The sequence below is a fragment of the Cucumis melo genome, chromosome 7 (genome assembly GCF_025177605.1).
Source record: "Cucumis melo cultivar AY chromosome 7, USDA_Cmelo_AY_1.0, whole genome shotgun sequence".
NCBI lineage: Eukaryota > Viridiplantae > Streptophyta > Magnoliopsida > Cucurbitales > Cucurbitaceae > Cucumis > Cucumis melo.
Window position 1 is genome coordinate 22,792,896 of NC_066863.1, and position 24,818 is coordinate 22,817,713.

The following is a 24,818-nucleotide window of genomic DNA, read 5'->3' on the forward strand; positions in this document are numbered from 1 at the left end:
AAGAAGAGAGAAGCAAAATCGACAATGGAGGAGTAGATGGATGGAAGGGGAAGACGGATTGAAGGAAACAAAAAACACGGGTCGAAGGAGATGACGAGGGAAGAGAAATCGGCAAGTGGGTAGATAAGAGAATGGGGGTTGAAAGATAACACGGGTATTATAAAAACCTTAAAACTAAAATTTCCATAAACCTACTTCCAAAGAGGATTAGGGTTAAGCTCATAGTAATTATCCCAACACCAAACAGCCCAAGTATCTACAATAGACATGGCTTGACGGGCATATCTATATTATCCATTATTTATAATAATATCAGTGTTTCAATCCTCGATTTCCTTATTTGAAATGAACTCACGTTGTACTCTAATCTCACGTTATCCGGCTGAGACTGACTGTGTTTGAACCTTCGCCACCACCGAGCCTCAGTCACGGGCAGGGCTGAGGTCAACTCTACTCTATTCTCATCGGGTACATTTTCTTTCTGGGTTTTCACGGCCAGTCTCCATCTACCTTCAGATTGCAAGTATCCAATATTCTTTCTCATGGCTCCGTCTCGTTGATTCTTTCCCCCTTCTCCCTCGTATCCACACCAACTGTTTGTAGAATTTCCCAACAGAGTAACTCTGCAGGAAGTACAGTTGATTGGGCATCTCTAAACTTTCCCTGGATGTATTGCAATTTCTTGAGCTATAAAATCTGTTTATTATTGGGTTTTCTGTTTCCTACACTTCTTCATTACTTTCTTGCTCCCTTACCCTGCAGGGCGTATCGTTATTTGATGTCGAGCAGCAACATGGGGCTTCGTTTTATGTCATACCCACAGAAGAATCTGCTGACGGTGTTCTCGTCTCTGTCCCCAGTGACTGCATTTGCCAGTATCAAAACTCTGAAAGGGGCTTTCTCTTGCAGTTATTGTGTTCGCTGTCAATTCAACTTGGATGATTTTAGCAGCAAGAAGAGGCATTTGGAAAGAGTTTACACCACCAACTCAAATGGCAAATTTAGCAATAAGCAGTTTATTAGTGTTGATCCGCAGCTGTATGAGTATATACTCTCCAATGTTCGAGAGCCTGAGGTACATTCTTTTGTTGCTTTCTTTGTTTGTCCATTTGGATTATCTTCTGGAAAGACATTGTGAGTTACTGGACTGCTATTACTTGGATAGAGATGAAACAATAAAAGCTTGAGTTGATTGAATATATGTCATTGACACACTCTTCCGCGTTTGTTGGTAGAAATTTAGTATGAGAATCAAAACTACAATCAGTATTAATGAAGTGAAACAACATTACATGGTTCGAACATAGGATATTCTGAGCTAATATCTTGTTAAGTCACCACCAAACTTAAACTGTGAGTTGATAGGTTAAGTTAGGTTTAACCTTTTTAGCATACAAGCCCACTCATCTTTATCTTGGGTACGTTTTTATCTGTCTGATTGTAATCGAACTTGTTTGTTTAGATCCTGGGGCAACTTCGTGAAGAGACTGCCTCAATGCGTGGTAGCAAAATGCAGGTGACCATTGCCAACTCCATTGGTACATTATTCCTATGTTTTATGTTTAGATGTTTTCTGTGAGCTTTCTGCAGTTCTTGTCAAGCTTCTTTTCCCTGCCCATACCCAGTCTGTTTTTCTTTCTTTTGATGCAATAACTTCCTCGCCAAAAAAAAGACAGAAAAGTGGAAACGTGAAATGCCACTCATCCCATTGCAAAACAATACTTATATGATTATTATAATAATTGACAGTTTCCCGAAAGTTCTTGCAAATATCAAAGGTAGTCTGTATAATAAGATACTATAATTCTTTTTGATGATAAGGTACTTTGCTGGAAAATTTTTTTATAAGAACATAGTTCTTTTTAGAAAATTTGATCTTCTTCATAGTTCTAGAATTTAGCCTACCAATCATTAATGAACTTCTGATAAAATATATAATATACTCTAGTCTACGTAAAAAAATGTCGGACCAATGTTATGTTGATTAGGTTTAACATTTATTACCGTTTTCAACTGCACACTTGAATCTGAGAAATTTGTGTTGTAGGTATCCCCTGATCAAGCACAACTTCTTGCAATGCTTGTTCAGATTCTTGGTGCTAAGAGGTGCATCGAAGTGGGTGTTTACACTGTAGGCCCCTTGTACAACTCTTACTTCTCAACAGGTTTTCATGTGCATTTTCCCCCTTGATTTAGAGTGAGTTGAGATAATTTTTGAAGTAGTGATTTAAATGGAATGTGAACAAAGTTTTGACTACTACCTTTAATTGGCTAGAAGCATTTTCACATTCTAAAAGTCAAACTAAACTCGCCAAGGGTATTGAAATATATATATATGCTTTTACAGTTGGCTCTTCTTCTAAATGTTTTCATCTGTATCTAAATCTGTATGATTTTGTCCATGGACTAACCTAGATAAAATGTGTATTCAGTGTTGCTAATATTTTTGGAACAACCAATTATAAATTTATAGGGTGATGGAAGCTTTAATGCTCTTGTAGTGCTTTCAGTTTTGGTTAAGTAATGTAACATTAATTATTGCAAAGCTGAAATTATGTTTGTCAAACATTTGTAAAGACACTTTGGTCTTTTTTTGTAGGCTCTTTTGTAACTATTCACTTGATCGTGTTTCTATTAGTTGGAGTAGTCTAGCGCCTTTTTTTGGGTTTTTTTCATTTTTCATTTCCACATTTTCTTTCGTTCTTTTCTTAATGAAAGCCAAGTTGTTTTGTTTTGTTTGTTTGTTTTTAAAGTGAAGAAAAATAAATATTCAGATCTTCAGCTCCTAGTCCCAATTTACTGGAGTCCATCTTATATCCTTTCGAAGTGGAACTTCCTAGTCATTCAACTAAAAATGCTTTCACCCAGAATTTGTTCACCACAAGCATTTTTTATCTTCCCTGTTTTCTTTGAAAAGTGCTATAGCTTGAGGTCTAACCTAAGTTTTTTTCCTTTCATTAGGGATACTCATCTTTAGCCGTAGCACTAGTCCTGCCAGAATCAGGGCGTTTAGTTGCCTGTGAAAGAGATCTTGAATATCTTGAGGTGGCTAAAAGATATTATGAACTTGCCGGTGTTTCACACAAAGTAAATATTCCTTCATTTGTGTACTATGGTATTTACCGCTTATTTTATCAAGAAATTCTGAACAGTGGCCTGAATCTTTTGAGAAATACTGTTTCTCTATGCACAATTTTCATATTGTAATAGCTCCAACATGATTGCAACCAACATATTTTATCTTGAACTGTAAAACTGATTGTATCCAAGCTTGTGAGTAACCCTAGCTAGTAGATTTCCTTGTTACAGCATTGTAAAAGTAAAACTGATATCTAATTAACTGGGAGATGCAAGAAAGGCCATTCATTTAATCAGGTTCGTCATGTTTTAGACCAGCCTGAGTATGTATGCCCTCTTAAAAGTACATGAAGGTTGATTGTTTATGTTCATAATTTTGGGCTATAACATGTTTCTGATACTCAAAACTTTGTCTTGGACGATTCCTGGAAGTAGGTGGATGTGAGGCATGGGCTTGCAGCATATACACTCAAATCACTTATTGCAAATGGTGAAGCTAGCAGGTGAAGTGTTTTCGGTTTTGTTACAAATATCCCATAACGCTTCTCTGTTTTCTCTTTTTAAACTTAGTCAAGTCATCTACACTTATGAGTTTAGTAGTGATTTGATATTCATGGTCGGCATGTGGGTCTTGTGCTAATATCCAAATTCAGGCTGAAAGTATACAAAAAATATTTAATTTACCTTGATGTGTACTTAAAATTTTTTGATTTCCCGATGGTTTAACTTTCTTCCATATCTTTTTATCTTCTTCATCCTCGAACTTTAATTAAAAGTATGTTGGGATACATCCCAACAAGAACACATGAGAACAAAGAACAAACAAAAACACTAAAAGATAGATTTATATTGCAAAATCAATGAAGAACCTACAATATCATTTATAACTACCGCAAAGTTCTTCACTCCCTTCCTCTCAACTCTCTCCGATTATTTATAACTAAAAGCCCTAACAAGCTTACCGTCTAATTACTAGAATGACCCTTACTACTAGTCATACTAATTATCCCAATTTATTCCTAACTAGGAACCTTACAAAGTAATGACTAGAAAACAAAACAACATGCATTTACAGCTATGATTTTGCCTTCATCGATGCCGAGAAGAGGATGAACGAGGAATACTTCGAACTACTATTGCAATTGGTGAGAAGATAAACAATTTGCTTTTGCTAAAAATCTATTTACGTCTCTGATGATTAGATTAGTTAGTCTATTTCTTCACTCCATGGTGTTTAATTAAAAGGTTTCTGAAGTTCTTCGTCACTCTGTTTATAGGTCAGGGTCGGAGGCTTAATTGTGATTGACAATGTCCTTTGGTACGGAAAAGTTGCTGACCCCATGGTCCGTTTGCTACTTCAATATCTCTTGTATTGTTGTCTCAACACTATTTGGATTTAGTTCACAGATGCTTGTGGATTTTGAACAGGTTGATGACAAGAAGACTGATAGCATTAGGAGACTGAATAAAAAGATATTGGAAGATGATCGAGTTGGAATAAGTATGGTGAGCACTGTGATATATCTTCCCTTTGTTATTTTTAAACCTCCTTAAGCTGTGTTGATGATGCTTAACTTGGCTTTTATTTAGGTACCAATTGGAGATGGCATGACAATTTGCCAAAAGAGATGAATGGTGCGTTGAAATGAGAAATGATGTTTTTGGTAGAATGGAAGTTGATTCTATGTTGAAAACTTGAAGACCAACGAGGGTTGTTTAACTCATTCACATTACTGTAGCCTGTCGGTAGTGTTGAAATGAATAGAAAAATTGTAAAAATCGTCAAAACCAACCAAAAATAATGTTAATTCGGATCGAAAACTATCCGGTTTGGAAGTTTTGGTTTGCAAACGAAGAAAATTGGATATTTTCGATGGTTTGCAGTTTTTTTAGACCAACCGAGTTGATCCTTAATAGTTATATTACAAAAATGAAACAAAGACCAGTGTTACTATTTGGTTGAGTAGGATTCGATGACGGCCTTGTAACTTTGATGGTGTGTTTGCCTGAGAATATACTAATTTCATGTTAGGTCCTAATGATGCGAATATATTTTTTGTATAAAAAAATTTGTGTTATTCTAAACGTAAAATAAATAGTCCAGTATTAATATGTGGTAGGAAACTAATGGAAAGTTTTAAAACTCCATAGATGAATCTGAAATTAATCTTAAAGGTTGTTTTTATTTTTAAATTGAAAGTGACTTGATGTTAGTTGGTAATTATCATAGGGGAATTGAAACACTTCAGTTTTTTTTTTTTGGAAAGAAGTGTGACTTGATCTAAATATCAAGGTAATAAATTTCCTTAATTATTGGTGAACCAAATGGCATATTAGTCTTTTTTACTCACGAAATCCTGTTGACTTGGATCAACTATCCTCTGGATCAATTATCCTACTTTTGTGTGAACCTATTAGAATACTAATCAAAGTATTGACACAACAAATTTATTGGCAAAACAAATTTAACGCGAAAAATCTCCTTCAATGTGAGGAGTAAAAAATCATGGACCGAAGTCAAAATCTCCTCTATAATTTTTAATGGGTACAACAAAGTTCTCTCTAATCACGACTAGAGGCAAATATCTCGAGAATAATAATCCTGATAACAAGCGACAATAACAATTGAAAAAAACAATATGTGGTAGCCCTGATAACAAGCGACAATAACAATTGAAAAAAAAACAAGATGTGGTAGCCAACTTTTCATTAGAATCTGACTGTAGATACCTCCAAACGAAATCTCCATCGTTCAGAATGAAGACCCTCGTGCCAAGAATACACTGTCAAAATTTCAACTTGATCAGACCACGAATCAATCCCCAAATGGCCGAAGAATGGAACTGCACGATATTCTTTTTTCTATTTTTCCTTCACCGGTTGCCATCATGCCCATAGTAAAAATGCTTAAAAAAACTTAACCTAAAAATTAATGGGTTGGGCTTCAAAGAGAAATAAGCCCATCAAATCTCCCCCTATTTCACTTTGAGGAGGAGCTTGTCATTCCGACTATGGAACGATAAAACTCAAACTTCAAACTTGTCATTTCCATTTTTAGTCTTGAAGTGCTTTTTTCACACTTTTTAGAATTGTTTGGTAGGTTATGATTTACGAGATTACACTTAAGTTTTGTTAGGTTGTTTTGGTAGTTCAAGTGATACTTAAACATGTTTTGAACACCTTTTCGGTTGGTTTGAGACTAAGTTTGTTGTACTTACACACTTGATTGTCTTTAGGTCTTGAAATGCTTTTACTACACTCTTTGAATTTTTTGGTAGATCATGAGTTACGAAATTACTCTTAAACATTGTTAGGTCATTTTTTAAGTTCTAGTGGTACTTACACATGTTTTGAACACCTTTTAGGTTGTTTCGAACTAAGTTTGTTGCACATACAAATATGATTGCCATGTTTTAAACTTTTTGGTAAGTTATGAGTTACAAACTTATAGTTAAACGTTATTAGGTCGTTTGAAAGCTAAGACGTGTTTTGAATACTTTTTAGGTTTGTTTGAATTTAAGTTTGTTGCACTTACACACTTGGTATTTTGGGTCTTGAATGCTTTTTTCAACCTTTTTTGAACTTTTTGGTACGTTATGAGTTACGAACTTACAATTTAAGATTTGTTAGGTCATTTTAAACGTTCAAGTGATACTTATACACATTTTGAAAATGTCTTAGGTTGGTTTGACACTAAATTTGTTGCACTTACACACACGGTTACCATTTTGGGTCTTGAAGTGCTTTTTGCACACTTTTTGAACTTTCTGCTAGGTTGTAAGTTATGAACTTACACTTAAGATGTCTTAGGTCGTTTTTTAAGGTTCAAGTGATACGTAGACATGTTTTCAATCCCTTTTAGTTTTGCTTTAAACTTAGTTTGTTGAAATTACACACTTTGTTGCCATTTTGGGTCTTGAAATGCTATTTTCTCACTTTTTTAAATTTTTGCTAGGTCAGGAGTAACGAACTTACACTTAAGCTTTGTTAGATCATCTTTAAAATTCAAGTGATACTTAGACACCTTTTGAACACTTTTAAGGTTGGTTTGAGTCTAACTTTGTTGTACTTATACATTTGGTTGCCATTTTTTCTTTTGTTATTAAAGTGCCTTTTTCACAGTTCTTAACTTTTTCGTATGTCAGGAGTTAGGAACTTACACTTAAGCTTTGTGAGGTTTTTTTCAAAGTACAAGTGAAACGTAGCCATGGTTGGAACATTTTTAAGTTTGTGTGAGAGTAACTCTGTTACACTTACGTACTTAGTTGTCATTTTGGGTCCTCAGTGCTTTTTCACTCTTTTTGAACTTTTTAGTTGGTTATAAGTTACGAACCTACTCTTAAGCACTATTAGGAGGTTTTAAACTCTTTTTATTTTGGTTTGAAACTAAGTTTGTTGCTTGTACCATTGGTTGACATGTTGAGTCTTAAGTTTTGTTAGGTTGTTTTGATAGTTCAAGTGATACTTAGACACGTTTTGAACACCTTTTAAGATGATTTGCGACTCAATTTGTCGCACTTACGCACTTGATTGCCATTTTGGGTCTTGAAGTGCTTTTTCTACACTTTTTGAATTTTTTGGTAGGTTATGAGTTATGAAAGTACACTTGAGCATTGTTTGGTCATTTTTTAAGTTCGAGTGGTACTTAGACATGTTTTGAACACCTTTTAGGTTGTTTCAAACTGAGTTTGTTGCACATACAGACATGGTTGCCATTGAAGGGCTTTTTTCGCACTTTTTGAACTTTTGGTAAGTTATGAGTTGCAAACTTATACTTAAGGGTTATTAGGTCATTTGAAAGTTAAAACGTGTTTTGAATACTTTTTGGGTTTGTTTGAATTTAAGTTTGGTGCACTTACAAACTTGGTATTCTGGGTCTTTAGTGCTTTTTTAACATTTTTGAATTTTTTGGTATGTTATGAGTTAAGAACTTACAATTAAGATTTTTTAGGTCGTTTTGAAAGTTCAAGTGATACTTAGACACGTTTTAGGTTGGTTTGACACTAAGTTTGTTGTAGTTACACACACGGTTGTCATTTTGGGTCTTGAAGTGCTTTTTTCACACTTTTTGAACTTTCTGCTAGGTTGTGAGTTATGAACTTACACTTAAGAGGAGAATCCACGTGGAAGAAACAAGTTGGGAATGTAAGGAAAGGTAGAAGGCTCACGAGGAAAGTTGGGAAAGTTGTGAGTTATGACAAAGTAAGGAAAGGTAGAAGGCTCACGAGGAGAATCCACGAATTCCTGATCAAGTGGAAGAACCTCCCGTGGAAGAAACAAGTTGGGAACGTGTCGAAGACCTTGAAGCTTGAAAGTAGAAGATCAAAGAATTTCAACTTCGTTAGTTGACAAGGACGTCAACTATTTAAGTAGGGAAGAATATCACGAGCATGCTTGTCCAAGGCGTTGTTTGCCCATGGTCACATGCTCGAGCATCCTCAAACCACCTTATCTTTATGTTTTGTAATTAGTTTAGCCTATTGCTTTATTTTGTTGTCACCGACCTAGGATGTGACGTTTTGACATTTTCATATGCAAGCCTGTCAATGCTAAAATTGTTCAAAATGTAATATAGGGGAGACATAGTAGTTGAATCCCCGACCAAGCCTTGTTGTACTCTTTGAAATCTAAGCTTTCTTTACAATTGACAGTCTTCAATGCTTTCTTTGACGAGTTTTCAATACTTTTCTTTCTCTCTCACGTTCTATAAAACTCTTTTCTCTCAAAACGGGAAGGGAGGCTACATTGTACCATGAGTTTGTCCGCGACTTTCGGATTTTAGATGGCTGGCTTGTTCACTGAATTAGAACAAGTGTCGCACAATCACTCATCCCGTGTTTGAAAAGTTGCAATTATGACACCATGTGGCCAGGCGGGCGTCACATGTGTGCATGCAAGGCAAGCACGGGCTGCCATCGCTCATGCCATACAACCAATAGTGTCATGACACAATTTTTTGGTTGTTTTAGTGTTTTTGGAAATTTTGAGCAAATTTTGAATATTTCCTATAGTTAAGGGATTAATTAAATATAAATATAAATTTTTCAAGTCAAGAAGAATTTGAAGGAATTTCAAAGCCAAGGGTTGGATCAAGTTTGTGAGTGACAAAATAAACATTTAAAATAATTTCTAAGCATGTTTTACTAGTGATATCTTAAAGCGTGCTTTGAGAAATGTATTTGAACTTATTGATTTCTATTTAGATTTGCAAAGCATGTATGTTAAAATGTTTGAAAGCTGAACTCATGATTAAGTACAACATGGTTTTAAGTTGATTTTCCAAAGTTTATGTTATGTTAAAAGCGTGTCTATGACTACGTGATTTGAAAGTAAGAATTTGTCTTCAACCAAGTTTTCAAGCATGATTTTATAAATCTATACTTGTATGTTCTATGTACTCTCTATGGTTCTATGTGCACATTTGGAAACTCCGCTACTAATGGAAAGGTTGGCGAGCCTATGCTTAAATCCATCAGGAAAGGTATACTCTGTTGTGCCTATGAGGAGAAGAATATAGTGAAAATTGTACCCTATGTTCGTCTTTTGACAAAGAGGTGTTTCGACGCCTAAGCAGTCTTTTGACGATGAGGTGTTAGTACTACCTAGACTCATGCTAAGAACGGATTGTGAATTTATGATCAAGAATGGTCTATGAAATGTCATCAAATGTTTTAAGTTCGAGTACCATATTTTTCAAATGATTTCGAATAGCTTGGATGTTTCTATAAGCCAAAGATTTATGCTTAACTATTTTGGAAAGCATGTTTTATGAAAACGCTCACTCACTAAGTCTTTCAACTTATCCTTTCAAATCATTTCTCACTTTTCAGGTATGGATTGTGCATTCCCTGATATTGGACATACTGTTGTCGGGGCAACCAACTATTAGAAATTGTTAAGTCATTTCGAAAGTTAGTTTTGACTATGTAAGAAAAGTTTAGGATGAGCATGTCTATGTTTATTATTAAAGTTTCGATGTTATAAGTTAGTTTAGTAAAAAGGTTATTGTCATGTTTAAAGCTTTCGTTGATGTATCACAATAATTGCAACGAGTGGTCTAAGTTATTAGTAAAAGCATGTAACTTGTATTGTTGTTCCTTTCGAGCATGCATTCGTGTTGTGACTGCTAGTTAAGTTAGATAGGTTAGTCGGTTGGTGAGTGTTGCCAAGATATGGCAATCCTTGCCAATCCACGTACCCCTTTCAGAGCTAGGTTAGGGGTTCAGGAAAGGAGCTCCGAGAAAGGGTGTGCCAACAACACCATCCTACTAGAGTATGTAATGATGATTTATTGCATTATAAAGTAGATGGTAGTTAACCTTGGCGCCATAATAAGAAACTTCATCTTCTCTTGGATGGAAGCCCCTAAAGTTGTGCTCTTCCTCTACACCATTGAAGCTCTTTATTGAAAGTAGTTTCTGAGCTTTCAACTTTTCTACAAGCACCCATTCCTAGTGATATATGTTCTTAGTAGACTCTCAACCAAATCATAACGCTCCATCAAAATAAAGAAGAGAGACGCCTTAAAACCCTTAATAAAGTTAAGGGAGAAGAAAGGAATTGTGGAGAAGAAGAAAAGGCCTCTCGTCACCACCACCACTTTCAAGAGGAAAAAGGCCCATGTTGGCTCATCTAACTCACTGAAAAAGGAAAAGAGATGGAAGCTAGGTGCAACCATCAACCCTAAACCTCTAGCCATCTTACTTCCAAACTCTCCCATCACCTCCTCCAAAATCCAAATCCTTTAGTCCTTCTCCTCCTTATCCAAAAATCCAATCCCTCCTCATCAATCATACTAACATCATCTACCTTCCACTTTCCCATAATCTAACTCTTCTAAGGCACTATGACATATGTCGCCTATTATCCTCTCGCCACTTTCTACATCCCCTATCATCATAACAACATCCTCCAATTCGCAACCTGACCTTAATAAGTCCTTACTTGATCAAAAGTGCATTGATAGGCAAGAAGAATTTCTTAACCTTAAGGAAGATCTGCAGCGCGTTCCTCCCCCTTTGCACGCTGCTACAAATATTTTGAAGGAGGAAGAGATGCATCTTGCTTGTAAACCCCAAAACCCAAGAATCCCTAAGTCATCTAAGAAACTCAAGAGGAGAGTAGAGGTTGAGGTTAGGAGAAAGATGGTTTAAGATTGTTGCTTCAAGATAGATTGGAAATGAATTTTAATAAGATTGGATGGTTAAGTTCAAGTCGTATGGAAGAAAAGAGTCATCGTAACAAAGGAAGGCCTAACAAATTTTTAAAAATTGGCTAAGTGTTGGCTAAAATATTGCATACTCTAGGCAGTCAAAAGTGTCGAGAGAACCTCTAAAGAGACAAGTTAGGTGGCCAAAGGTTGAGATGTGGTATGTTCCGAGAGGCATCAAGACAACATCTATAGGACAAGGCTAGATGGCCAAGAGTATGCTAGACAAGGAAGCTAGGCATTTAAGAAATGTCAAGAGCCTAAAGAGATTGGCATGCAACCAAGAAGGAATGTCATGCGGCCAAGAGATGTGCTATGTGTCAGGGGCATAATTGTCCAACGTATTATTTACCGTTGGTCATATGCCCGAATACCCCCAAATCACTTTATCTTTATGTCTTGAAAATAGTTTAGGTTAATTCTTTCGTTTAGGTGTCGCCGAGTCATAGTGTGACATTTCGCCTTTTTCATATGCAAGCCTGCCAAGGCCAAAATTCTCAATATGTACTATAGGGGGTACATGAACAGTCCGACCCCCGCCCAAGCCTTGTCGCACTCTTTGCATGCTGAGTTATTTTCCTTGCAATTGACAGTCTTCAATGCTTTCTTTATGACGTTTTCAACTATTTACTTTCTCTCTCCCGTTTTATAAAAAAAACATTTTCCCAAGAACGGGGAGGGAGGCTACGTCATACCGCGAGTTTGTCCGCGGATTCCGATTATCGAACGGCTGACTTGCTGATTGAGCTAAGCAAGTGCCGCACAATCGTGTTGAGAAGTTACGATTGTGACAAGTGGTATCAGAGCCAAATTGGCTAATTGACGATTACACTAAAGCATGTCGTCGTCGAATCCATCGGGCAAGGCCCAGAGAGACCGACTGGTAGAGATAGAGGAGCAGATGCTCTACCTAGTCGAAGTTCCCGACTCCATCCGCTACTTGGAGTCTCGTGTCGACGAAATTTCTGAGAAAGCTAACATGATCGATGCGGTAGCCGGCCGTGTCGAAGGGTTGCCAATAAAAGAGTTGTTGGCAAGGGTTGACGCCCTAGAAGAAAACACCAATGCCAGAAGAACTATTAACTACGAGCGTGGGGAGAGTTCTTCAGGTTTTGCTGCCCACATGGAAAAACGCATCAGTGAGCTTGATAACACTCAGAAGACACTCTTAGAGATGATAAACGGCATGTCGGAGGATTTTAAAGTCACCCTCGATGGCGTTAGAAATGAAATCGCAGACGTGAACGCAAGGCTGAGTCTCACGATGCGAGCAATGGCTAACCAAGCTCCAACTGGAGGAGCAATTTCGGTTAGCAAAGTAAAAGTCCCAGAACCAAAGCCCTTCTGTAGGGCAAGAGATGCTAAGGCCCTGGAGAACTACATTTTCGACCTTGAACAGTACTTCAAGGCTACAAACACTGTCGTCGAAGAAGCCAAAGTGACGTTGGCAACGATGCATCTGTCTGAAGATGAAAAGTTGTGGTCCCGATACGTAGACATACAGGAAGGACGTTGCACTGTAGATACGTGGGACGCCCTGAAGAGAGAACTCCGCTCGCAATTTTTCCCCGAGAATGTGGAAATCCTGGCTCGACGAAAATTGCGCGATCTAAGACACACTGGCGAGATTCGGGAGTACGTGAAGCAGTTCGCAGGGTTAATGCTAGACATCCGGGATATGTCAAAGAAAGACAAAGTTTTCTACTTTGTCGAAGGGCTGAAACCGTGGGCGAGGGCCAAGTTGTATGAACAAAGGGTCCAAGACCTCACGTCGGCATATGCAGCAGCCGAACGGTTGTTCGATCTGACAAGTGACTCTCAAGATGCGAGGCGTAATCAAAGTTCCTCACCAAGAAGGAACAGGGATAGTCGCCCGAGCTCTCCCAAAGCTGTCGGGGGAGACAAACGTTCTGGTAAGGACCGCAAACCTTACCAGTCAACCACCGAAAATACATGGCGGAGGCCGAATGATCGAAGCCCAACCAAGCGTCCCCTCAGTTGTTTCATATGTCAGGGGCCCCATTTGGCAAGGGAATGCCCGAACAAAGTCGACTTCCATGCGTTTCAGGCGTCCTTAATTGCGGATTCAGACGATAAGTCAAATCAAGTCGAGGATGAAGCGGGCCCGATAGATGGGGGCGAGAAGACCCGAATAGGGGCCATAAAATACATGTCCTCTCTCCAGAAAAAGTCAGGGGAGAGCCACGTGCCATCGAAAGGGGGCTTACTGTATGTTGACACCTGGATCAACCAACAGCAGGCTAAGAGCACTATGATTGATTCTGGTGCAACCCACAACTTCATAACTGATGCGGAAGCTAGACGTCTAAGGCTCCGTTGGGAGAGGGATTCAGGAAAGATGAAAGCCGTGAATTCCATTGCCCTACCTATCGTCGGATTGGTGAAGCGAACGACGATAAAGTTGGGAGGATGGAGAGGCCCCGTAGACTTTGTGGTTGTAAAGATGGACGACTTTGATGTAGTGCTGGGAATGGAGTTCCTCCTTGAACATCATCAAGTCATTCCAATGTCGTCAGCCAAATGTCTAGCGATTACCGGATCCTTCCCCACGGTAGTACAAGCAGATATTCGGCAGCCTAACGGGTTCAGAATGATATCGGCCATGCAACTAGACGAGAGTCGCGCCCAAGGGGAACCACCATCTGTGGAGATCCTGCTTGGGGCGTTGGAAAAGCCGGGGGAGACAGTCCCCAAGGACACTCTGTGTGTCCCAGAGAAGTGCCATGGTGTGATGCCAAGTAGATGGCCCAAGTCCTCGCTGATGCGGAGGAGAACCGGCCATAGGGTAGAGTCGCCATCAGAGGCAAACGCACATGCGAAGAATGCTTATCGCATGGCGCCGTTGGAGTTAACCAAACTTCGGAAACCGTCAGAGATGTTATCAAATATAGGGTGCAGTATACCTGTACAAGCTCCGTATGGAGCCCGCATCCTTTCCCTGATGAAGAAGGGCAGAAGCCCACAACAGTGTGTTGATCGTCGTACCCAGAGTAAGCTCACGGTCCGGCGTAAAAGTCCACTCCCCATGCTCACGAGGCGGGTGGACTGCCGACGTGGAGTGAAGCATCGCCCAAAATCAGACGACCGACCGAGGCAATGTCGAGTAAGAACAACGAAGGCAAAGGGACTCGAGAAAAGTTGTGTCACTAGGCATGAAGCATACGAGTTCCCCGTGGCACCGCTGGGTCTTACTGATGCCAAGGGAGGAAAGTGTTGTTTTGTGCAGGGACAGGTGAGCGCGCTGATTCATGTGAGGGAGCCCCACCATGGTGGGTCGTCGAGAGAAGAAGACACTCAGTGGAGCAAGAACCTCGAGTGTCGGGTCGCCTTCAATGGTTCGAAGCAAACCATGATCGAGGGGCCAAGTCTTGGGCTCGTCGATGCGACCAAGACTCCTGAAGTCGAAGCCGAGCAACTCAGCTGTGTGCTCGAAGAATACCTGCATCATTGTGTTGATGGCAGACAAGAGAATTGGGTTCAACTGCTGAAGGTAACCCAATTCGGTTATAGTGCTCAGACCGACTCGTTGATCAAGAAAAGTCCGTTTGAGATTGAAGATAGGAGGCATTCTGTATTGCCGCTCATCGGTGATGGCCCTTGTCTAGGGAACCGCCCTCAAGTCCACCGAGTTGGAGAAGAAGGTGAACAGATGGCCAACATCGCTCAAGTGTGCCTAGAAGAAGCTTCAAGGCCGATGGAGGAGAGAGGAGATCAAAAGCGGTGCCCTCTCGAGTTAGAGGAGATGACCAAGCTTCCAATTGACGGTGCAACAACGCCGTATGATTACCTGTCAACCTGGACCTGGAGGAAGACAGAGAAGTCGAGGAAGGCCTTGCTGACAGAGTAAGGACCTGTAGAAGGTCCACGAGGGAGATACATAAATTCCTGGTGAAGCGGAAGAAGCCCTCGTGGAGGTAACCAGTGGAAGACCTGTCGAAGAGTTTGAAGCGTGGATGCAGAAGACCGAAGAGCTCCAGCTTCGCCAGTTGACGAGGACGTCAACCGTTTGAGTGGGGGAGAATGTCAGGGGCATAATTGTCCAACGTATTATTTACCGTTGGTCATATGCCCGAATACCCCCAAATCACTTTATCTTTATGTCTTGAAAGTAGTTTAGGTTAATTCTTTCGTTTAGGTGTCGCCGAGTCATAGTGTGACATTTCGCCTTTTTCATATGCAAGCCTGCCAAGGCCAAAATTCTCAATATGTACTATAGGGGGTACATGAACAGTCCGACCCCCGCCCAAGCCTTGTCGCACTCTTTGCATGCTGAGTTATTTTCCTTGCAATTGACAGTCTTCAATGCTTTCTTTATGACGTTTTCAACTATTTACTTTCTCTCTCCCGTTTTATAAAAAAAACATTTTCCCAAGAACGGGGAGGGAGGCTACGTCATACCGCGAGTTTGTCCGCGGATTCCGATTATCGAACGGCTGACTTGCTGATTGAGCTAAGCAAGTGCCGCACAATCGTGTTGAGAAGTTACGATTGTGACACTATGCGGCCAAGGGGGCAATTATGCAATATTCATGATTCGCAATCTTAATATCTCAATCAATATTCGTGGAATTTCTTGTAACGCCCCAAAAATTAAGATAATTTTAGAGTTAATTATCTTAATTTTGTTTAATTAGATTTAATTTATTGGGCGTTATTTTGAATTCATTTAATGAGAATTATTTGATTTACGTGGAAATTGAAATTAATTAAATATTTGTTGGATGAATATTTAATTAATTAGAGGTTTTGATATGTGGTGTTTGTTGAGTTTTTGATTAAATGGTAGGTTAAGAGGATTAAGTAAAGTTGTGGATTTTTAGTGCTGTTGAAGTTGAATTTAATTAAATAATTATGGATGTTATTTAATTAAATTGTGAGGTGGAAAGTTTGTTGGAGATTTAATAATTATATGTATATGTGAAAATATATATATAATTATTATGTTAAAGGAAAAGATAATTATATTTGTTGAAATATAATTATTTAAGGAAAATATAATTGTATTTTGGAGAAAGAATATTTTTAAGGGAGAAAAAGAAAAATAATTATATTTTGGGTAAATATAATTATTTATAAAAGGATATTTATTTTCGAGAAAGATAAATAATAATTAATTATTGTGGAAGATAATTAATTATTTTGGAGAAAGATAAATAATAATTAATTATTGTAGAAGATAATTAATTATTCTGCAGAAAGATAAATCTTGATTATGGAGTGGAGTTGTTATGGTTGGGTTAAGATAATTCATGTTGAAAGTTATAAGTGATTTATTGAAAAAGATTTGATTGATTAAATTAATTTAGGATTTAAGTTAATTTGAGATTTTGGGGGGAAAAGTTAGTTTTAGTGGAATTGGATTTAATTGAGTATATATGATGTTAATTATATGATGGAATATAATTGTTTGGAAAAGAAGATAATCCATGAGGAGAGATGATTGATTTGATTGGATGAAAAAGATATATATTTATTTAAAAGAGAGAATAATGGTTTAAATAAATATATATGTTTATTGTAGATTTTGGTGAGAGAAAAATAATCATAATAAAGAAGTATTATTATTATTATTATTTATGGTTATAAATGTCAAAGATTTTATGCATTTAAGGCATTTATTTAGGAAAGATAATGGAAATAAAGATATATGTATATATTTGGTATTATATATATATATATATATATATATATATATATATATATATATATATATATATATATATATATATATATCCTAAAAGGAAAAGGAAATAATAATAATAAATATTATTGTTATTATTTGAGTTTATAAATAGCATTGGAATGCTTAAGTTAGAAAGTAAAGGAAAAAGAAAAAGGTTTTTCATCTTCTTCTCTAAGATAACATTTTACCGCCGTCGCTTCTCCAATTTTAGTTATGATTGGTCCCTTTGCCAAAGCTTGAAGAATTGATGAATTTTCTCATCAAGGTTTAGATAATTTTTCAACATCGGTCAAGTTTGGTAAGCCAAGGTAATTAAATTAATAATTTATTAATTTAATTTGGATCTAATTAGAGTTTCTTTAAAGGTTCAGTTGGTTAAAATTTTAGATTTAATCTTGAATTTTTCCCAATCAAAGTTGAATTGGTTTCAATCTTAAATTTTGGATAGGTTAAATTGGAAAATTTTAGATACTAGCCATTGGTAAATTTTATTAATTACGTTATTGATTTTCCCTTATTGTTTATGATCTACTTTAATTGGAAAATTACTGTCAGCCAAGAAATAATTTTTTAGACAATCTCAAGGTAAGAGATTCTCCTACTAGACCTTCAAATTGAATTTAAGAGACCGCATGTAATTATGATTATGCATTGATGGTAGCTAAAATGCATAATTTGATGCTATTGATAATGACTGTCATTGTATTGATGATTGATGATGATGACTGATATTATGTTAATGACCGGTAGTATGTTGTTTATGACTGTTATGTTTATGATGTTAATGACCGGTAGAGGTGTTCCGACGGGACCACTCGCACGATTAGGGGTGTACCTACGTATTACATATATGTTTATGGAGTGTGTACCTGCGATCACTCGCACGACTAGGGGTGTTCCTACGAGATCACTCGCACAATTTAGGGGTGTCCGAAAGGTCTCACTCATTCAGGTGTGCTCCTTTGGACACACAACGTTATGATTATGTTTCTAACGGAAAGTTAACAGATCACCTAGCGGGACTAGTAGTGGGTCGTTTACTGAGTATATTTATATACTCACTCTTTTCTATGTTTAATATTTCAGGCTAAGGTAAAGAACTTAAGAAGTTGGCGAGCGACAGCGAGGGATCCGTGACATGCCATATGGGGACACAGTTCAGCTTCCGCACTCATTTATATGTCTTTCAGTATTTTTAAATTTTAACCATTTTACTTAAAGATTTTATTCTATTTATTTGTTTTTAGTTCTTTAAAATTGTTAGAACCCGCAGGTCCCATTTTAAAATTTTTTTTGTTAATTTTGAAAATCTTATGTTTTTTGTGAACGTTTTGATATTAATTTTATAAAGATTTTAGTTATCCTCTTTTCAAAAAAGTGTCTTTTGATGTTTATCTTTTTAGTAATGACCTTAACTTAGTTTAAAAGTTCGGGTCGTTACATTTTTTAGTTGACAAATAAGTCAAATGTGATGTGGGGATTTAAAACATTGAGAGAATAAGTGTTATCGAATGATTTCAAAATTAAACAAGCAAAAATCAAAATATGTTGTGATAACAAGAGCACAATCTATCTAACTAAGAATTATCCATTTCACAACATCATTAGAGAAGAAATTGAGATAAGAGAAATCGAAGTTGTCAAGATCCATACCTCGGGCAATGCTTCAACATGCTGACCAAGTGGTTAGAGAAAAAAAAATTCATATGATGCCTTGACGTAATCAAATTTGAACTACTTGACAAATAGACCAAAGTAGTGATTTCCATGTTGCTTGTAGAGGTGGAGGACGAAAAGAAATAAAAACAAAATACATATTTTCTAATGTAATCATCAAGTTCATTGTTGAAGCATATCCTTTAAATTTCTATATACAATAGAAGTCAGGAGTAAGGTTGAGAGATTTATTTTGTAAAATTCTTCACATATTGAAAAACAATAAAGAAGATAAACCTAACCGAACTAGTTAACCTCTATGTTCTTTCTTCTTTCCCTAACCTTTCTTCTTTTCATCTTCATCTATTTATTAATCATTCTACCTTCAAAAATCTTCTATCCCTTCTCTTATGTACAACTGAAAGAGAAAGAGAGAAATTCCTCTTCTTTGAATGCCTGAAACAAAAGAGAAAATGCTTTTACAGTTCTGAGATTTGCATGACTATAAGGCGGAGAGTAACTCAAGTTGAGTCCTTTGAATTCTAAATTTTTTTACAATTCTGAGATTTGCATGACTATAAGGTGGAGAGTAACTCAAGTTGAGTCTTTTGAATTCCAAGATAGAGCAACTGTATGGTAAATGGAAAATTAGAGTGGAAGAATCTCTTATACAAGAAGATTTCACTTTGGGTATGGACATTTGGGTTTTAGATGCAATAGGAAGAATGGTTGGTAATTAACCAAGAGACACTCTAGAAGTTCTTGCGATAAACCAAGCATGGGAACAATCAAGAACAACCTCAAGATTTTCAACAATGGCATGAAAACAAGCAACAGAACCTACTAAGAAAGCAAGAATTACCTTAGAGTATCATAGAATTTCCACCAAGAATTAAAGAACCTACAAGATTACCTCAAGTGATTGGAAACAGAGAAGAATACCTTTGTATATATTCAAATTCTTTTAAGAAAGAAGAATTAACTCCTAAATCCCCATCCCAACATTCCTCCAAGATTTCAGCCCCTAACTTTGTTTCACACACATTCAACATTACAAAAATATAAATCAAGAAAATTTCCAAGATTCAAAAGAAGAATCTGACTCAAACAAAAGAGAAATGTAATTTCATCAAAATTTTCAAGTAAAAAAGACATTATTTTCATATCCAATCTTAAATTCAGCAAACTTTAATTTTTTTTTTTTCAGAATATTCCACAAGAGTTGCATGCAAAAAGAACCAAGATCGAATCTTATATTCCTATCTCCACTAAACCAACATTAAATTAAGGACTATATCAAACTTAATTTTCATGAAGTATTCCAAACCTCTCAACTTAACTTTGTATAGATTTAGATTCTTCTAAGAAAGATGAATTAATTTCTAAATCCTCATCGCAATATTGCTCCAAGATTTTCACCCCTAATTTTGTTTCACACCCATTCAACTGGTTTTAGTTAGGCCAAAAGTGAAGAGTTTCCTACACAAGTTCTGATACTAAGAGAGCCTGACGCATTCTACTTGACTTAATCGGCTGAACTCTAAGAACTAGTCAAGTCCGATTTTGGATAGGTTAAAAGTGAAGAGTTTCGTACCCAAGTTCTGATACTAAAGGAGCTCAACGCATTCTACTTGACCTAACCAGCTAAACTCTAAGGGCATGTTTGGGGTGGGGTTTTAGGGGGAAAAGGATTAGGAAATTGGGCCAAACCGTGTTTGGCCCAAGGATTATGATAAAGGGGGATCAGGGTTATCCTAATCCCTAAATAGCCCTATCTTATCCTATTTTTATTTTCTTACAACCCTACATTACCCTACCCAAATAATCCAATCAAAAATTTATTATTGTTTTTTAAATTACTACAATCATAACTCTTCCCCCAAACATATATTATCATAACACTACTATCGTAATCCTTCCTCGAAATACATACTATCATAACGCTACCTTTTATATTTTTTCTCCCAAACACATATTACCATAACACTATCAATAATAATCTTTTCCCCAAACACATATTATCATAATACTAGGATTATCATAATCTTAGGATTATTATAATCTTTTTCCTCCATAACTCTTTCCTTCCCTCAAACACACCCTAAGGGTTAGGCAAGTCTGGTTTTGGTTAAGCCAAAAGTGAAGAGTTCCCCATGCAAGTTCTCGTACTGGGAGAGCTCAATGCATTCTACTTGACTCAACCGACTGAACTCTAAGGACTAGACAAGTCTGGTGATTAGGCCAAAAGTGAAAAGTTCCCCCCGCAAGTTCTGAAACTGGGAGAGCTCAACACATTCTACTTGACTTAACCGATTGAACTTTAAGGACTAGGCAAGTCTAGTTTTGATCAGGCCAAAAGTGAATAGGTCTCCACACAAGTTCTGATATTGAGTTTTCCACACAAGTTATGATACTGAGGGAGCTTAACACATTCTACCTAACCGGCTAAACTCTAAGGGCTAGGAAAAGTTTGGTTTTGGTTAGGCCAAAAGTGAAGAGTTCCCCACATAAGTTTTGATATTGAGGAAGTTCAACACATTCTACTTGACCTAACCGACTAAACTCTAAGGGTTAGGCAAGTCTGGTTATAGTTAGGCAAAAAGTGAAGAGTTTCCTACACAAGTTCTAATATTGAGGGAGCTGAACACTTTCTACTTGACCTAATCGACTAAACTCTAAGGGTAGGCAAGTCTGGTTTTGGTTAAACCAAAAGTGAAGAGTTTCCCACACAAGTTCTGATACTAAGGGAGCTCAACGCGCTCTACTTGACCTAACAAGTTAAACTATAAGGCCTAGGTAAGTCTGGTTTTGGTTAGGCGAAAAGTGAAGAGTTTCCCACACAAGTTCTGATACTGAGGGAGCTCAACGCGTTCTACTTGACCTAACTAGTTGAACTCTAAGGGCTAGACAAGTCTGGTTTTGGTTAGGTCATGTTTTCAGTAGCACATGTTTTCAACACATATTATTAAGAATGTATAGTATTCACAATATTCAAAAAGTGAATAGCATGTCTTCTACACATTTCTAAGCTATCAAAGTATGCATTTTCAACATATTTAAAATACTCAAATAATAAACAAAATCACAAACCCAAGCTCCATGCTCAAGGGTTGAGCAGATTTGCTTTTCTAAGCTAGAAAGCAAAGTAGACATGATATTTATTCTAAGAATAGAGAATTTTAAAAATTTTTAAATTTTGGCATTTTTGGAAAAATGAAAATTTTCCAAAAGACATGGAACATGCAAGGGAACATGCAAGTCTACAACCTCACCCCCCCACTTAAAACTTTGCTTTGTTCTGAATGCCTTTTAAACAAGATTCTAAGGATGGAAAAAAGAGAAGGAAAACAGAAAACCTCCCCTTTCTTGCAAAGGTTACAAGTTTGGTTATACTTCATTTCCCTTTATTCCTACAGAAAGAAAACAAGAATTTTTGTCAAATTTTATTAAAGTGGTTAAACTAATTTTTTTAAAAAATCTATAAAATTTAAAAGAAAATAGTAAAATTTTCCATTGTTTAAGGTCGATTGTGCAACCGTACTTTCCCTAATTCAACTCGGATCAATAACCAAGGGTTTCTTTCCTCTTTGTGTGATTATGGAAGACCTCTCAAGCTTTGGTTGACTATCGATGGAGAAAGTAGGTGCTATGAGTGGGTGATCATCATTAAGAGGGAAGCAAGAAATATTAGATGGAAAAGTTTTATTCCTTGCAAATTTTTACCTTAAAAAGATGTCGTTGATAACATGCCTAAAGTTTGAAGCCTCAATGCAAAAACCAAAGTCGAATAAATCATTTTATTCTAAGCTTGCATTTTCATCTTCTAACGTATGCTCATTATCAACTTTTTCTAAGTAATTAATCATGCACACTATAGAGAGAAGAATGACCGAAAGTTTCTAGAATGTTGTCATGAACACAATCATCAAGTATGTTCTTGAAAGAATCAACATTATTATCCAAACTTTTTAACTCTAAATGGTTCACATGCAAAATTTCAACACTAAAGAGTTATCAAAAATCACATTTTTCAACTCACTAACATGGGTGGAAGCATTATGAGAGATATTTTCATGATCAAAATATTCCAAAGAAGCCTTTTCAATGTTATCACCCATCAAGCAATCATTTTCAAAAAAGGAGTCATTTTCAACTATCATGCCAACATGCTCTAAAGATGAATTATTTTCAACATATAATTCAACATGCATGCTTTGTTCCCAAGAATTCTCTTTTTTAGCAAACAAATAGGAAATCTAAAATTAAGGAACTCTCCATTATCTTTGGCATAATTTTAGAAATTCAAACTAACAATCTAAAATTAATGTGTAGAATTTGGATTTTAAAATAGTATTAAAAATTTGAATTAAAACTAACAATTAAAATAGGGTGGAAAATAATGTTAAAAATAATGTTAAAATATAAATATGTATTATGTATTATTTATGTATATTTTTTGAAGAATAAAAAATGAAAAATAGTTGAATTTATCTTTAAAGTTATTTTAGGGAAACGAGGTAAAATTTGAATTCAAATTAACGATTTTAGGGGCATGATGTAGATTGAAATTGTTATTAAAAATTTGTATACGTATTATTTAATATATTTTTTTTATAAATAATATGAAATATAAAAATTAGTTAATTACTTGATTTTGTATCCTAATAATTAGGGGATATTGAAACTAAAGACATAAAATTAGGGGATGTTGGTTCAATCTTCTGCAATAATAGAATAGTTTTTGATTTAGTTAAGATTTATCAAAAGTAAATGTGTTTACAAGTACAATGTATTCATGCTATGTGATATTTTGTTTGATTTTTTGATCTCAACAAATACAATGTATTTGTATGTTAGCAATTGCCATTCATGGAGGGGTAAACTCGGACCAAAAAAATTGGAAAAAATAATCTGGTAGGCAGTTTTGCCATAAATCAAAATAATTTTGGCATTTGCTATTTTTCTTTTTTTATTCAGGATTTTGCTATTTTCATGGTTTCCTCTTACTTAAAGTTGAAGGTCTCGCCTTTTACTTTTGTAGTTTGATAAACGAAACTACCTCAATCACGCTTGAGAACTCCCTTTATCCTAAGTGAACCCCCACAAAAGTAATAAGAATAACCCCAATTGAACAAATACTTAAACACCCCAAGAAAACTAAATAGATTTTTGGCTTGGAAAGATTGATGAAAGATCAAGAAGAAAAGAGAACTTGTTCCTAACTTCAAGATTTCAAACTCTCCACAATCTAATTGATCAAACTAGACTAAAAGTCTTAAGCATAAGCATGCATTCTAACACAAGAATACAAAGGAAAGTATAAAGTTTGAGAGAAACACACTATGAGGAAATTTCATTCAAATTCAAGTTGTCTTTTAAAATGTGGAAACTACAACCCATTTATACTAATTAAAAATGTTATATGAAAGGACACAACATTTAATTTCATGCCCTTTCAACCACTTTAATAAATGAAAGTATGTATAAAAGATGTAAATAAATCTAAAATGCATTAAAGATGTGAATGAATATGAATTTCTAGATTCATTATGACCCTTGGGTATCCAAGTGACTCTTGAAGTTTCAGCTCGTCATTAAAGGCTGAAAATTTAGCTTGAAAGTTACTCATTATATGCTTTAGCTAATGAATGTCAATTATTTGCTTATCATTCTCCCCTTCTTCGAGAAGATTCGTCCTTGAATCTTAAGTTTGCCTTGTAAAGTCATTTTCTAGTCATCATCTCGAGATTGCTTTGGTGGTTGAATGGTATCCATTTGTTTTGCATAGAATATTAACTTCACGATTGTTGCATTCAACTCATTTTCGAAGGTCTCCTCTAAACTATCAAGATCAAAGAATAATAAATAGCATAGAATGTTAAAGTGCAAAGTATGCTCGCCCTCATGATTTTTATATTTTCTTTCACTTCCTCTCTTAATCAAACTGACTTTCTTTTCTTTTATCATCCATGTTTTACATTTCTTTATGTATTGAGTCTCTTCTTTCTCCTCACATTTTTCTATAGTATTTGTCATGACTCCAATCTTAGATATCTTGTCACTTTTCATAAGTAATTCGAATTTTGAATGTCTGAGCGTATGAAGGAGTTTCGACCTATTTCTTATTGTAATGTGAAATACAAATGTACTTCTAAGATTTTGGCTTATAGG

General features: G+C 36.1%; 1 protein-coding gene across 5 annotated transcripts; it reads left to right on the forward strand.

Annotated features, from left to right (window-relative positions):
- Positions 1-299: 299 nt before the first annotated feature.
- Positions 300-4,970, forward strand: LOC103492978 (uncharacterized). 5 transcript variants are annotated; one of them, XM_008453581.3, is made up of 10 exons: positions 300-468; positions 763-1,075; positions 1,463-1,516; positions 2,048-2,131; positions 2,962-3,087; positions 3,514-3,581; positions 4,154-4,223; positions 4,356-4,421; positions 4,507-4,579; positions 4,669-4,970. In XM_008453581.3, the coding sequence occupies exons 2-10, from the start codon at positions 779-781 to the stop codon at positions 4,725-4,727; spliced, it is 897 nt and encodes a 298-aa protein (XP_008451803.1). In that variant the 5' UTR covers positions 300-468; positions 763-778; the 3' UTR covers positions 4,728-4,970. The 5 variants fall into 5 exon arrangements, with proteins under 5 accessions (XP_008451803.1, XP_050943000.1, XP_008451802.1 ...); XM_008453580.3 differs by having other exon boundaries at positions 309-669; XM_051087042.1 differs by having other exon boundaries at positions 313-669; positions 4,507-4,584.
- The last annotated feature ends 19,848 nt before the right edge of the window (positions 4,971-24,818 follow it).